Source organism: Lontra canadensis, unplaced genomic scaffold, assembly GCF_010015895.1.
Source record: "Lontra canadensis isolate GAN:19392208 unplaced genomic scaffold, GSC_riverotter_1.0 scaffold104, whole genome shotgun sequence".
Taxonomy (NCBI): Eukaryota; Metazoa; Chordata; class Mammalia; order Carnivora; family Mustelidae; genus Lontra; species Lontra canadensis.
The window spans coordinates 6,544,818-6,559,843 of record NW_022631098.1 but is presented as its reverse complement, the minus strand read 5'-3'; the positions used below and the strand labels follow the sequence as shown (position 1 = coordinate 6,559,843).

General features: G+C 54.8%; 1 protein-coding gene across 4 annotated transcripts in view; it reads right to left on the bottom strand.

Moving 5' to 3' along the window:
• Positions 1–11,067: 11,067 nt before the first annotated feature.
• TTC12 (tetratricopeptide repeat domain 12) overlaps positions 11,068–15,026 on the bottom strand; it is a 42,338-nt gene continuing 38,379 nt past the window's right edge. For all 4 annotated transcript variants that reach the window (XM_032838387.1, XM_032838389.1, XM_032838388.1 and 1 more), the window contains 4 exons: positions 14,511–14,612; positions 13,204–13,303; positions 12,161–12,386; positions 11,068–11,140 (listed from right to left, as the gene is read on the bottom strand). In XM_032838387.1, the coding sequence (XP_032694278.1) occupies positions 11,068–11,140; positions 12,161–12,386; positions 13,204–13,303; positions 14,511–14,612 (501 nt within the window). The remainder of the gene's footprint in view (positions 11,141–12,160; positions 12,387–13,203; positions 13,304–14,510; positions 14,613–15,026) is intronic.

Here is a 15,026-nt window from a genome sequence, read left to right as displayed (position 1 = left end):
AAGGTGTCCTGAACGGGAGCCCAGAGAAGACACCCCCCCACCCATTTCCACCCAGCCTTAAGTTGGGAAGTTGATTTACTTATTCTTACTCACATGTACCAAGGGTTTCTGAAGGGTTGAGGACTGTGCTAGGGGTCTCTGCTGCTGGGTCTGGGGACCGGAACCCACCCCTCCCCCTCCACTGGAGAATGGAGTCAAAAAGTTGCAATGGGGATTTTCTGGTCTGAATTTTTTGACTCCACAGGCCTAATGTTACCTTTATTGTTGGGGTTTTTGTTTTGTCTCTGTCAACCAGTCTTGGTGTGCTGAAGGTCACCAAGAAGGGGTCAGCAAGGACAGTAGGGTGAGAGGCGGGGTGCCTGTCTGCAGGGAGCTCCCCTTCCTGACATTGCTGTCTGTCCCACCCTTAGAGGGACTGGCACCTCATTTGGGTTTGGCTATGGGGGAGGTGGACTCCTTGGTCCAGTTATTGGGGTGGCTTGTTGCCAGGGACCAGGGATGAGGCTCAGGCTTGTCATTTACTGAGTCTTCACTTTGTGCCCACTCTGTCCACAGTGATCAGCCCACACTATCTCATTTAATCTATGCCCTGAGCTAAGTACTATGGCTATTCCCATTTTTACCAGCTTACAGGAGCTAAGTAACTTGCCTGTGGTCGTGCAGTTGGTAATTAGATGCCCCAGGGCTTGAATCTGGCTTGTCCCTGGCCAAGGCAAAGGCTCTTAATGCTGTTAAGATGGCCTTAAGAGCTTTGATAAAATCAAACATGGACCCTCAGACTTGAGGCTCATTCTGGTGTGGTGCTGGGGTCATGGGCCCCGAGGCCAGGTTTGAGCAACAGGGACCCCCTGCAGCAGAAATGAGCACTTGGTGTTCTGTGATGGTCCATCCTCCATCAACCCTCAGGCCAGCCTGAGTATAGGTGGGGCCCACACTGCAGACAGAGCTTTGACTAACATCTCACTGTCAGGACTTTGCCTGAGGCTAAAAGATATCTTTGGAAGCTGTGCTGGTAGAAAGGTCTGCATTCATTCTAACAATTTCCGCTTCTGGAGAAACATATGGGTTATTTAGTCACAGTGGAAATGAATCTTTGTCTCTGCTTTTTTTGGCAGGAAAGAAGGCAATGTGTCCCTAGGACTGTTGAAAGACTTTTCCACCAGTAAGAGCAGACTACACACGTGCCAGCACATTTGCATCTGAGTATGGAAACTTGGCACATAGGGTGCCGCAGATGGAACTTCAGGCCAAGAAAGGGGAGCCTTTGGCTTTCATCCAGCCCTGAGCTAGCCTTCCTCTCCTGGAAGAGTTACCCAGGGATGTCCCAGAAGAGAAGGAGTGATGGGTGCTCCAGGGAGCACTCAGTCAGGAGGAATTTGGAATGGAAGATGTCCCCTTTCCAGGCATCCAATGATGATGGTGGTGTGGAGAGCCAGGGCTGGCTTTTCACAGAAACAAAGACTGGTTTAACAGACAACAGTCTATGGATATTTCCAGAATGATGATGATGTGGGAGCAGGTGGCCAAAGGAGGTTGAGTCTTTTATGCCTTAAAACACAAGGGCAAAAGACTCCCAACTACTTAGCCTTGTAAGGGAGAATGTGGTTGGGAAGCAGAGACTAGGTAAGGGACTAATGGAGCTGGCTGCAGGACAGCCAGACAAGGGAAGGAGGGAATCAGATCACATTTTCCTGCCCCAGCCTTTGGTGTAGTCTGAGTGTCCTTCATTTCTCCCCATCTCCTCTCCCTGCTCAATGTATACCCATCCCTGCCAAGTCCTCCTTCCAGCTTAGGAAGCACACAGCTCAGAAGGCACCCCTTCCAGGGATGAGTCTCTGACCCCTGTGGCCTTTGCTAGACTAAAAGTCCTAGCTCTGTATTGCAAACATCACACTAGCTCCAACGGCATGTGATTTTGTGTGTGTTCACCCCCTTTCTCTTGAGCAGACCCCCGTTGAGAGAAGAAACTGTGTGTGTCTGTCTTCTGCATGTGCCCAGCACTTACCCCACTGCCTGGCACGTGGTGGGCACTTGACAATGGAAGCCACTGTTCACTATAGTATTTTAGCCCAAACCATTACCACCAGTGGGAGGTGGAAGGGGGGGGCATGGAGAGTTTAAAACCAGACTTCACACCAAGCTGGCCCTTGTGCAAGTCCCCTAATGCCTTTCCTTGCTAAATGTTAGCATTCAAACAAGTATTTATTGAGGACCTGTCCCGCGTTGACACTTTTCTAGGTTCTTGGTCACATCAGGGCTGGGAACTAAGAAAAACTACGGAGTTCACATTTTGGTGGGAAGAGAGATGGAGTGCAAGCAGTAAACGGTATGTCCTTACAAGCAAATGATAGAGCATGTTAGAATAATATGTGTCTGTGTCAAATTGTGGAAAGAAAGGAGCTAGGAGAAATGGGGCAGGACAACTCAACATTTAAACTGATGCTTTCAGGATAAACAGAACTCAGGCAGGATGAAAGGGACCAGGGGACAGACAAGGGCCCCTTTGGTAACAATGACAACTCAACTTGGCGGAAGCAGAAAGGGGGATTTATTATCTCCCATAACTGGGAAGCCAGTGATAGCTTTGGATACAGCAGGATCTGGGGGGCTCAAAATAATGATGTCAGGACTCCCAACTCTTGGGCTGCTTTCTTCTGTTGACTCCGTTCTCTGCGAAGCCGAGGATGGTAAAGTCACCAGCACAGCTCCAAAGTCATCCCCTATTTCCCTGGGCAGCATCAGTGAAGGAAGAGCTTCCCACACAAGTCTAGGCTGAACCCTGATTGGCACTCCTCAGGTCACGTGACCATCTCTGAACCAATTAGTAAGATGAAAGGGCTGGACAATGCTGTGATTGGCAGGCCCTGGATTCTATGTTTTCTGAAACCAGGGTTAGACTCAAGCTCCTCCTGAATCGTGTGGTTAACCGTGGCAGAGGAGTGGTTACCCCCAGGAAGAATCGGGGAGTCGTTACCAGAACAGGCAGAATGGGTACAGGGCAAGCAAATACCAATTGTCCAGTCTTCACAGCAATGGCAAGTCAGAGGCTGGGACCCAGAGAGGTCAGCTGATGGCTCCAAGGTGATAAACCTGGCTAGGGCAGGGCTGGAATGGCAGCTCTTAGTCCACGCTGGTTTCAGAGCGCCTTCAGAAAGAAGCCAGTGGGGGTCACCTTTCCTAGCCTCTTACTGCTGAACGAGTGACATTTCCCAGCCACCCCTGCAGACAGTGATTCTCTTTTCTCAATGACTGCGGTGACGGCAGCACATAGCCCAGCTATTTAGAAAGTCCTTATTCCAAAAATACTATTTCTACTTCAATTCCTGACCTGAATTTGATATGATTCTACCAGTTCCGACAAGCGGGGTTGGGAGTGGGGGAGGCACATATTCCTTTATTACTTTTTAATGATCCAGAGCCTTGGCTGTGTGGCCCAAGCAGGACCCAAGACCGAGAGCACTTTAAGGGAGGCGGGTATCCCCAGCAAACATTCAAGGAAGAGGTGAGAGCAGGTCTAGCTGCAGTTGTCAGACATTATTCATTGGTGCTCCGGGAGCAGGGTCGGGGGAGGGGACAGGTCTCCCTTTCTGCTGATTGGGTCAATGGTGCACACCAAATTGCTCCTGATGTGTATCTAAACTGCCCTGGGGGGTAAAAGTCACAGCTGAGTCAGGTAGAAACAGACCTAGAAATACAACAAGGTAGGAGAGGGTCTGCTTCATCAGACACTATCCCTTCCTTTATAAACTGCTCTAGCACCGATCCCAGACCAAGGGAAGTCTGAAGACTTCCAAATGCTTACCTTCGCTTGAAGGACTCCAGGCACCCCCCAACTCCCATACCTCGACTTTAGAGCCATAATCCCTGTAATCCAAGGCCTGGGGTTTGGAGAACCACGGCCCTCATCGGATGTTTCTCTAATTCCTCATGCCAGGTGCATGGATCAGGGGCCAAGACCACATTAGAGCCAAGAGGAGCTTTCTGCTGTGGCTGATTCCTGCCCCCCCCCCCCGATGTTGCTCTGCTCTGATTATAATAGAAATGGGGAAGAGATGTAACTAGTTCACTCAAAGGCATTTGATACTATCTTGCACACAGCTTCCACGTAGTAGGTGCTTAATAAATATTTATTGAATGAATGAGGAGCTTTTCAGGATCAAGATGTCTTTTAAATGACCTTGGCTGAGGAGCCACTTAATGGAAGGACAGGCTCTAGGCTCCCCAATCTGAGGGTGAACAGCAGTCTCTGGCTGGAAATGCAGGCACCGTCCCAGAGAAGGTGCCCTGGCGTGCCCCACCACCATCCCACGCCTCCGGTAATGTGTGGCTCCAGATCGGCCTCGAAAGTAATCCTTTGCAGTGGGGAGACTTAAGCGGTTATCTAACTGACCGCTGATGGATTAGAGGGGCTTTCAGATAAAACCTTAAAGGGGTTAGGGTTTCGCTTTCCACTTCACGCTCAGGGAGCGAGTGAGGACTGGCCACCTCCCTGTGCTGCAGCCTGGGCCAGAAAGTTAACGAGAGGAGGGACAAGGTTGGGCAGTGGGCAGCGAGGTTCGAGGCAAAGGCTGGATTTGGGGCCTGGCTCGGCCATGATTTCCTTGGGAAATTCTGGGCAAGACATGCAGTCTCTGAACTTCTCTTTCCTTGGCCTCAGACGGGAAATAATGACTGCCTGACCGGGGTGTCATTGGCATGAAGTGAGAGCAGAGGCATGAAAGCCCTTTTGAGGGAGTTGGAAGTACTTCCCTGTGGGGGCACATGTGCGGAGGACAGACCACAGGCTGAGGGCGCTGCTGGAAACCCCAGGACTATCTGGGTGGGACCACGAATGGGGTCTTTGCCTACATTTGCTCAGAGAAAGTGCCAAGGGGACGGTCATGTCCCACATCCTAGTACTGCTGTGAAGGACAATTGTGGTCACCGCAAGTTCTTCTCTGAGGAGCAGGGGACCCAAGGGCTTGGGAGCCCGACAAGGGAATGTTATGACCGAAGGGAAGCCACTGTCACTGTGGTGACAGGGCCAAGCACATACTCCAGGGCCTACCCTCCTTAGAGTGAGGTTAATAAACACCTTCTGTATACACCTAATTCTCTTTTGCTTGTCCTCAAAACTTCTCACAGCAATCTTCCAGGTATTCCAACTAGAATTTAAATTCTAGTGGTTGAGGCAAAAAACATGAAGACACAGAAAATATTTCTGCAGGAATGAAGTATTTAAAAGTGCCGCACAGCCACGCAAGACTGAGAGAAATGCGGGTGGCATGGGCTGCGTGCACCCAGTAGGGCTGCTGTGTACCTGGAAGGACCCCGTGCCATCCTGGGCCAGCTGCTTGGTCCTAAGTGTTCTCATCAATAAAGGGAGAATCATACAAGAACTCACGTCGTGAGACAGGCTCTGAAAGTTGGTGAGTACTCAGTAAAATTACCTGCCATTTTTATGAGGTCGGGGCTCGGAGAATGGGTAGGATTTCAAGAGAGGGAAGGGGAAGGTGTTTTCAGTAAGGAGGGGGCAGAAGCAAGAGGATGGCAATGAGCAGAATGTGTGCAGGCAAATACCTGGGAGCTGGCCCAAGGGAAGAGAGTACGTGGTGGGGAGCCCCCACCAACAAGTGTGCCTCAGGCTCCGTGAGATGCTGAGCCCCACTGTGAACCCAGGATCAGCTAGCTGACCTGGGGCCAGAATAGGACCCTAAACCCAGGCCAGCTCTAAGGCTCAGTGAGATCACACTGAACGGGCCATGTGTGATTTTACCAATATTATTTAAAAAAAAAAAAATTTTTTTTTTTTTTTCAGAGAGAGAGAGAGTGCACAAGCAGGGGAATTAGCAGGCAAAGGGAGAAGCAGGCTCCTTGCTGAACAAGAATCCTGATGTAGGAATTGCCCCCAGGACCCTGGGATCATGACCTGAACCGAAGGCAGGTGCTTAATCAACTGGGCCACCCAGACACCCCTATCAATATTACTTATAGGAAAAAATACTTTGGGGGGTATTAATAGGTACGCTTATTTCAAATTACACCTAAAACCCATGAATCATAGCTCTTAACATGCAGCGTAAGAAGTGCAATCAATCCTACAGTAGTTCAGGTAAAACAACAGCAGTGCTTTATCGGCAAAACTTCAGAAAAGTAAAATAGTGCTACGTTCTTACCATCCCTGCACCCACATGCACCCCGCGACATACAGCCCCCCACACGAGCACACTCCCCAGCAGGGGAGTTTGTCCTTGATCCTGTGGGCGACAGTGCAAAGGTGGCCAAGAGGGGATACATCACAAGCCAAGTCGGGTGTGAGAGGATTATTTGGGCCGCAGTGTGCAGGGGGCTCCGAAGACAGAGCGGGGACAAGGGACTCGGCAAGGAGATGGTTCCAGCGTGGCTATTTCTGAGCTCCTCCCCCCAGAACCCGAGCATAGGGTGCAGAGTTCCCACCAAACGCTTGTCTCCAGCCCCAGGCTCACCGGCGCCTGCCTCCACCCTCCTCGATTCCCACCGGCCATCCTCACCGGCCTGGCTCTCGGCTTCTGGAGGCCAGTCCATACCCTGGGTGACATTTCTCCATCCTCCACCTGTGCACAGAGTCCCGTACCGAGCCCACTGGCCCTGACAGGACTCCTCATATGTAAGAACTCTGGACAAGAGCACAGAGGGCTGGCCAGGCAGGGGGTGCCCGTGGCAGCAGCCGACTCAGTATAGTGACTGCCACGGTGGCCAGCGGTCCCTGCCGGCTTGCTGTGTGCCCAGCCTAATGCTGGGAGCCTTCCGGAAATCATCTCCTCCAAGCCTGACCTCACCCCTACCCCCAGCCCCACCTTCTAGGGACAAAGCTGTGGAGGGGCTTGGCAACACACGGAGGGTGTGGGGTTAGGACAGATGGAGGTGGGAGCTGGGCCCTGAGCCCGGGCATCCGGACCCGGAACGGGCACTGTGGCCACCGTGTCTTCTGCTTCCCTGGGCCTCCTGTGAGCCCCTGCCCTTCTCTGCACCTGCCTCTGGGAGTCTTGATTTCCTTATTTGTAAACGATGTGGCATGGGCCAGACACGTGAATTATATTTAGCTAGCGAATTCAGATGGATTCCAATAAAGCAGATGCTGGACTCGATAGTCCCTGAGCTATTTTCAGCTACAACATTCTAGAAACCTTTGTCCTCATCACCCATTGCAGTATTTCTATCTTGTGGGCCTTTGATCTGGCCTACGTCCCCACTGTGTGTGGACCAACCCGTTTTCACGTGGAGACTCGTCTCTCTGCGGCAGGGAGAGGCAGGCTGCGGCGGGAGCGTGCGTGTGGGCAGACTGTGGCTCGGGGGGAGGGGGCCTCCACCAGCAGATGGAGCGGCTGAAGATTAAAAGCGCAAATGGGAAGTTGGAGATGGCCATGTGACAGGGCGGCGATGCTCAGGCTGGGCTGGAGGGCACGTCTGGCCGGCAGACACGCTCACACGGAGCAGCGTCTCTCAACCCACCGGTGGCCAGAGCTCAGCCCAGAACTGGGCCGACCCGAGGTTGGAGTCTCCGGGAGCATGTGGGCAGCCTCCCTCCTCCCCCACCCCCCCACCCCGGGAGAAATCTGATCCTGACGTCTTCATTTTGCTGTTTTGAATTTGAGATCAAATTAGAGGTCTCGCTTTAAAAAAAAAAAAAAAAGGTCATCGAGCTGGTGGCAGTCAGCTGTCACTCACCCTTCCTTTCCAGGGCACACGGGGAGGGGGGACTGCAGCCCCTGCCAGCATCTCAATGATTGAGCGCAGTCTTTGGAATCAATGGGTTTTCCTGATTCTAAGCTGAGGACAAACCGTAAGTAACAGGGAGCATCTGTGTGGCAAGGGGGTTTGGAGATCCCTCCTATGTCAGGGCTCCCAGCCCCCTGCACGCTGGGCCCCGGGCTCATGCAGGCCCTGGTCACACACTCCTGGCAGTCGGCACCGTCACACCACCAGTAAGCACTGCTCAGAACCCCACCTGGCCCAGGCCATCAGACCTTGATGCCTTGGAGGTAGTAGAGGGCAGGTTTCGGGGGATCCTCGGGTTTGCCACCGGGCACAGGAGAGGAGGTCAGGCCAACAACAGCCGGATAACTGTTCGCCTTCATTGAGATGGGGGTACTAGGAGATGAGCAGATTTTGGTGAGGATGGGAGGAGGCAGGTAGTGAGTTCATGGTAATTTCCGACCTGAAATAACAGTCACCATGAAGTGAACGTCTTCTGAAGCGGCCAAGCACTTCGTGTATGTTATTATTCAAATCCAAGAACTCTGGAAGCAGGGACAGTGGCTTCCATCTTACAGGGAGGAAACGGAGGCTCAGAGAAGCTAGCAGACTTTCCCCCAAGCCGTGCTCCCAACTGGATGAACATTCACGGGAGTAAAGTTCTGGCTCCCGTACTGACCAGCTCTGTGATCCTGGAAAAGAAGTGCTTAGCATCTTTCTACTTAGTTTCTTTACATATCACGGGGTTTTGTGAGGCTTCCCCAGGGCAGGGTCTAGAGACGCCCCGTTACAGTGCCTGGCACAGAGCGGATGCTGAGTGCGTGGACGTCACTCTCTCCTTCTGCAGGTCTGCAGGTCAGTGGCCTAAGGCAGCCTCTCGTGTGGGGAAGGGAGGTGGACTGGACATGTCTTCTTCACCTCCAATGACTCCCCTCTTACCGGGCCCTCTGAAGAGCCCCTATTTTGAAGGCAGTTAGAAAACAGCAGGAACATCATCTGGCTCTCCAAACCGAGAAGTTCTTGGTAACAGATCCTCAGGAAAGTGCTTACAAAGCCACGTCCTGCCCCTTCCACTTTGGTCCTCCCAACATGTGACCTCAGTCCCGCCTCGCTGGCCTCTGGAACCCCGGCCGGCGCGTTGTCCAGGAAGGCTGTTTCCCATCCGTCCCCTGACAGCTCCGTGGTGGCGACAGGTGCTTATGAAGTCCCACACCGGCCCCCCTCTCTTTAGGAGAGACAACCCACTCCTCTGCCTGTGGAACCAGCAGACGCCTTTCCCAGAGTAAGCCGTGGCCCGCAGAGTGGGAAGGATGGTGCTGGCGGCTCCTGGTGCAGCAGGAACCCCTTCTCCAACACCCAGTTCGTTTTTTCCACCCCGCCTGGGAGCCCTGGAGGAGGGTGCGCGTCAGCCGCCAGCCCGGCCAGACCAGGGAGGGCTGGTTCGTGCTGGAGATGAAACCTCCTCACCCCCCCACCCCCTCCACCCCCCTCCCCCGCCGCGAGGAGGGAGCTCCTGGGGCCGCCGGGCTTCCTCTAAAGCAGGGAAGATGACTGCTTGCGGCAGGCACTCTGAAGCAGAGATAATAATATAATTTGACATTCCCCACTCTTCGGGGAAGAGATTACACGTATAATAGCCATTTTCAAGAGCCAGGGAGGAAGGGCGCAGCCGAAGGCTGGGAGGCGGAGGGGCCGGAACCGAAAACCAGAGCTGCCGAGCGCGGGGTACGCACTCGGACGGCCTTTTACATTTTTAAAGCTCCACTGAATTCTGTCTGCAAACAGCATATTTTGTAGCTTCTCATTTTCGTCTCTGGGCTCTGTTTCGTGTCAAGCCAACTCCCTTGGTCATTTGGTAGCCTCTCGAAGTGTGTGTATTGGCCTGCTGGTCCTGAGTGGGCCGGTCCTGAGCTCTCTGCTGTGGCCTGTCACCTGCCGCCCCCCAGGGACCCTGTGAGGCAGCATCGCGAAGTCCAGGGAGCTCGCCCCGGCCCAGCACCAGGGGCGCAGGGCTGCTGGTTTCCTTTCGGCCCCTCAAAGTGCCAATTTTTAACCTCCGTTTTAGGAGCCGAGTTCTTAGTTCACTCTAAGCGCTACCACACTTGTGAAGAACCGTTTCTTTGGGTGTCCTGAATAGAAACTCTGGGGCGGGGGAGCGTTTCCTTTCCTACATGGTCCACAAAATGTCCAGCTCTGATTCCTAAAGGGACATGGGCTTTACTCTTGCTTGGGCCCCTCAGATTTGACCTGACCGATGTCACAGTCAACCCCTTCGACCTCAAGATGGGGCCTGGTCATCTCTGTGTAGCACTTCATAGTTTCCCGAGTGCCCCTGAAGTTCGTGGAGGCATCACAGCAATGTAAGTGACTGGTCAGACAGGTGTTCCTCTACTTTTCCAGAAGCAGCAGTCAAAGCCCAGAGAGGTTCAGCGACTTGCCCAGAGTCAAACCCCTGCGAGGTAGCGGGCCAGGCCCTAAGTCTTCGGAACTCTGGTCTGACACTCCTAGTGGCAGGAGGGTCCTGCTGTCCACCCTGAAACAGTCACGTGACTGTGCGGAGCCATGGGAGAAGGGTGTCGCTTGTTGGACTTGTCACTTAGGGACTTGGTGTCCAGAGGCGGCAGCGACAAGGGAGCAGTGTGTTTGGGAGTTGGGGGAGAGCGCAGGGTGGGTCTGGGGAATAAACACCTCGAAGCTTACGTGAGGTCGGGGTGGAGACAGGGGCCCCTGCTTTGGTACTTCAGGTAGAAAACCATGTAACCCGTGGGACAGGTGTTTGCAAATCCTTCGATGAGCTGGACAAAGGCACCAGGCGGTGGCACCTGGACAAAGACAAAGGCTTCTGGGGACGAGTCTCTGGATCGTCAAGAACTCCCTGCCAGGCGAGTCGCCGCTTATCACTCAACCCACCGAATTCAAGAGCACATGGCACAGCGGCAGGCCGGGCCCGAGCAGCTGCCCCCACAGTCCCTGGGCTGGAACTCGGACCCTGAGATCCCGCTGTCAAAATGCTGGATGTTTCTAGTACGGTGCCAGCAGAGAACAGCCACAGGGGCAAGAAGGGCGTTCAGCCGGCAGAATCCAGCTCCTTTCTAGAACCACTACTTAACACGGGAATCTGGGAAATGTGGCTTTCCCTCTGCTGGCGTCCAGTCCCCGCGGGGCAGGAAGGGACTGTAGAAGCAAGCGTGGGGGACGCGGAGCGGTTTTCCAACACTGTGGACTGCCCAACGCCCACTCTCCCAGGACCGGGGAAAGCCAGAAGGCAAGCACCTGGGAACAGTATTCATCTCTGAAGTGGACGTTCGGAAAGTCTTTATTTTTTGTGAAGAGTGTGCGCAGACGCCGCGTGTCTTAATCAGCGATGTGCTTCACCGTGGAGCTGAGAATCTCCAGCCCGTGCAGCTCCCGCAGCTGAGCTGCAAATCTGCCAGAATCAGAACACAAAGTTGGGCACATCGATGCGTGGCCAATCCGGAGCCACCCCCGCTCAGGGAGAAGCTGGCTGGCAAGGCGGGAGGGGAGGAGCGGCTGCCCTGGGAGCCCTCGCCGTCAAGGCAGGTCCGCAGAACACCGCATGCTGTCTGCGAGTGGCAGATGGACAGGCTGATCCGATGGGACCTTGCTCTCAGGGACTCCCCAGTAGGCTGCCACTCTGAGCTCATCCTAGCTAATGCACCCTGCATTCTGGAGAAGAAAGAGTTTCTCCAGGCCTTGCATTAGGACAATCAGGGCCTCACATATCACCCAAGCCAACCCTCTCATTCTCCAGAGGAGGAATCAGAGGGCTTTGTCTGTAAGGGAAGGAGTCAGGCAGGCCAGCACAGCTCCCTGTCTGTGGAAGGTACCCCCTTCTATGCCGGGGCTCCATCCCTCAGACACGGGGGGCCCCTTCTGGGAGCATGAATGCCTAGGTGTTTTAGCACATCAGAACCCAGCCAGGGCAGAAGAGACGCTAAAAGAGAAGCCACGTACACAGCTCAAGCCCCGATCTCTTGCCCCGGCTTGCCAGGTGGTCTGCAACATGCCATTCCTCCTCTCGCTTCAGTTTTCTCCAGCACGAGGACATGACCCTCCCTGGGCATTCTCCTATACGCTCAGGCCCCAGGCAAAAATGTGAAGCAGGAGGGTGTGTGGGAAGAGGGCCGAGAAGCTGGCGGAGCAGGAGGGAGTGGGATGGAGGGAACACAGTGGCCATGAGCGCGTGGAACAGATCCCTGTCGGAGAAGCGTTTTCCCGCTCCGACTGGAGCTGGGAGCTCTCCCGTCCCCTCAGGGAAGCAGCTACTGGACCCACACCTGCGTGCTCAGGTAGCACCAGGGCTCCCAGGACTCCCTCTGGAGTCCTGGGTGGCACAGAGGCCCAGCCACCGTTCAGTGTCTTGGTTGGCCCCGCGCCTTCTGCAACGTGACCCACACGGGCCACCTGGCCAGGAGCCGCTGCATACCTGGGCTCGGCTGTGCACAGCTTGCCCAGAGCGATCCCCGCGTTCAGCTGCACGGCCGTCTTCTGCGCATCGCCCCCCGCATGTCGCAGCAACACCTGCACGACGTCTGTCTTCAACAGGGAGGGCGCCGCGCAGGGCACCTCCATGCAGTTCCCCAGGCAGAGGGCGGCATTGCCCACCACGACCTCGTCCTCGGAGCGGAGCAGTGTCATGAGAATGCCGAACTCTGCAGGGGGAGAGAACAAGCATCGGTCCCTGCGGCTCCCAAACAGGAGGCTGGCAACAGACGCGAGGGGCGCAGGGAGGGTCCATGGACACTGAGCGTCCCCAGAAGCAAGGATTTGCTCAGCACCGTGAACCTCTTCAGGTCTTGCCATGTCTCCAGCATTCCTCAGGTGCCCGGAGCAGTGCCTGGGGTGACACGGCTGTGGTGTCAATGAATGCCATGCGGCAACAGGTCTGTCTCCCCTGAAGTCCCCGTTCGCAACCCCTACACTCCAGCTGACAGCCGGCTCCCTGTGGCTGTAGCGCAAGGGGCAGGACCCAGAAGGGCCCACTCCGTCCACTCCCCGCGCATCCCAGAGCACGTGTGAGGGCGGACATCAGTGGGCTGGTTCGCCGGGGCCCCCTGCTGCAGGTGCCTGCGGCCGCTTTCCATTACTACACAATGCTGGCTCCAACTCCGCCATCTCCCCTGTTCACTGAAGGCCGAAGGTGTCTCCCACACACCCCTTGAAGGGTGAGAACCTGTGTTAGACCAGCTTCAGCACAAGACTTCAGAAACCATTTCCGTTTACTTGTGGGGGGTGGCTCCCCGCATCGACCCCGTTCTCTCTGAGCCGGGTCACCGCAGAGCACGCTACACGTGTGCAGCCGAAGGCTATGAAATGTTTCCAGAGGGAGAAACAGCCATGTTACTCGGTAAACACTGCGGAAGTCTAGGGCTACGGGAGTCTCTCCCCGCTCGTCCCAGCTCCCTTTGTGGCTTCCACGACGGCTGAGTCTCTCGGACGCAGACGCCACTGAAGGAAACCATCACTTACTTTTATCCAGTCTCATCACTTCTTCTCGCGCTTCGTGAGAGCTGTTTGTGCAGACAGCTAATGTCTTTATGGCGTAGCGCGATGCCGTCTGGCCCCCTGCCTGGGTTTCAGAATGAAATCAGAAAAAAGGAAGTCAATCCTGGGATTGTTCTGGGCCAGAAAGTAGCGAGAAACTGTGCCTGTGTTCGTGTGGCTTCTGGAACTTCTGAAACACCGCTCCCCTGAGAATGGCCTGCGCTTTCCGAGGAGCAGGCCAGGTCCCTGTCGGGCTGGTGTCACTCAGGTCCCCAGGAAGACAGCCCGCAGCCCGATAAGAATTCCGACAGGACTGCGGGCCTGTCATGCACACCTGGGTGATTGCCCGTAGAAGGCTTTACAGGTGAGTGGCTGAGGAGGGGGCACGCGGTCGGCTGGCAGATCTACCAAGAAGAGAGGAAGAGCCCCCCTCTTCCTGGGGAGTGATTTACTAAGGCTGTCAAGCTGACAGGCCTGCATGGAGAACATCACAAATGTCGGTCATTTTAAGAGGTGACAACTGTCAAATCATAACCCTCAAAATCACCCAGGGCAGTGTCTTTAAGATGCACATGTGCGTGCCTGCGATCGGGAGTGAGTGACGGTCATCATCCACGTGTAGCCTGAAGTCTGACCCACCATCCCGGCCCCTCAGTCCTGCTGCGCCCCAGCAGCATCCCCCCGACAGAGCTCACTTTCTGGCCCTGCTCATCCTGGGCCCTGATGGGAAGGTCTGCCATGGGGCCGCCACGATGACACGGGTGGGTGAAGCTCGCCGGGCAGGGGCCGCAGACGGCAGCCTAGTTCCACACCTGTCCTCTCAGTGAGTCTGCTCAACTGTGCCACTGACCTGCTCGCACCACGGGAGCATCCTTTGTTCCATAGTAAGGCTGCACCCTCCGTATCCCACAAAGGGAGCAGCAGTCTCTCTCCAGGCAGCCGTGGAAGCATGGTGAGCAGACGGGAGCAAAGTGAGGGGCCCGAGGAAAGCCACCCCGACTGTCTTTTTCAGGGAAAGAGGCCGTGCACCTTTAAGTGAGGCTCGCCTGCTAAGTAGTTTTTACGGCTGCTTTTCCATGAACAACTTACTTATTTGTCCAACAATCTTACGTGGATGTGGAGAGTGCTACATGGGTGACAGGCGGAAGGAATCCTTAGCCCAGAAGTGTAACATTCGGGCAGGGGAACAATGTGGGCCCCTAACTGAACACAGCCCTCCGTAGTTCTGTCCCCCGGGTGATCTACGATGCTCCTGGGAATTCAAGTGTGTGTCCCCGAGGAGCTCATTCTACCTTCAAGAACTTAATCATCTTCTTCACCACTCCGGCTCTCAGGGCCTCCTCCACGATCTTCCGGGAGGAAGAAAGGGTGCGGCTCAGAACGCCGGCAGCTCTCTGAGTGGGGCGGAAAGGAAAGATGATTAACCGTTCTGTGCAGAAGTGCTGATGACCTTGAAAAGTCAGCAAGTCGCTTGGGGAGGGAAAAGCAATCATTAGTATGGGAAGCAAAACCCGCACCTTGGTTTTACAAATACGGAGGCCCACGTGGTAAGCAGCGTTCACTCGATAGCTGTGAGGCAGGTGACTCCAAGGGCTGGAAACACGGTCCCCTGGCACACAGAGGCCCGGCCCACTTCAGCTCGACACAGAACCACCCAGTTCAGCTCTGGCAAAGAAAGTCCCAGATGCCCCACAGCGCTCCGCACCCCCTGCCAGGTAGACTTCTCGGATGGACCCTCAGGGTCTCGGAGCTTTTCCTTCATCTTGTCTGAATCTTTGTCTGTTCTACTTTCTGGGAGATTCCAGTTA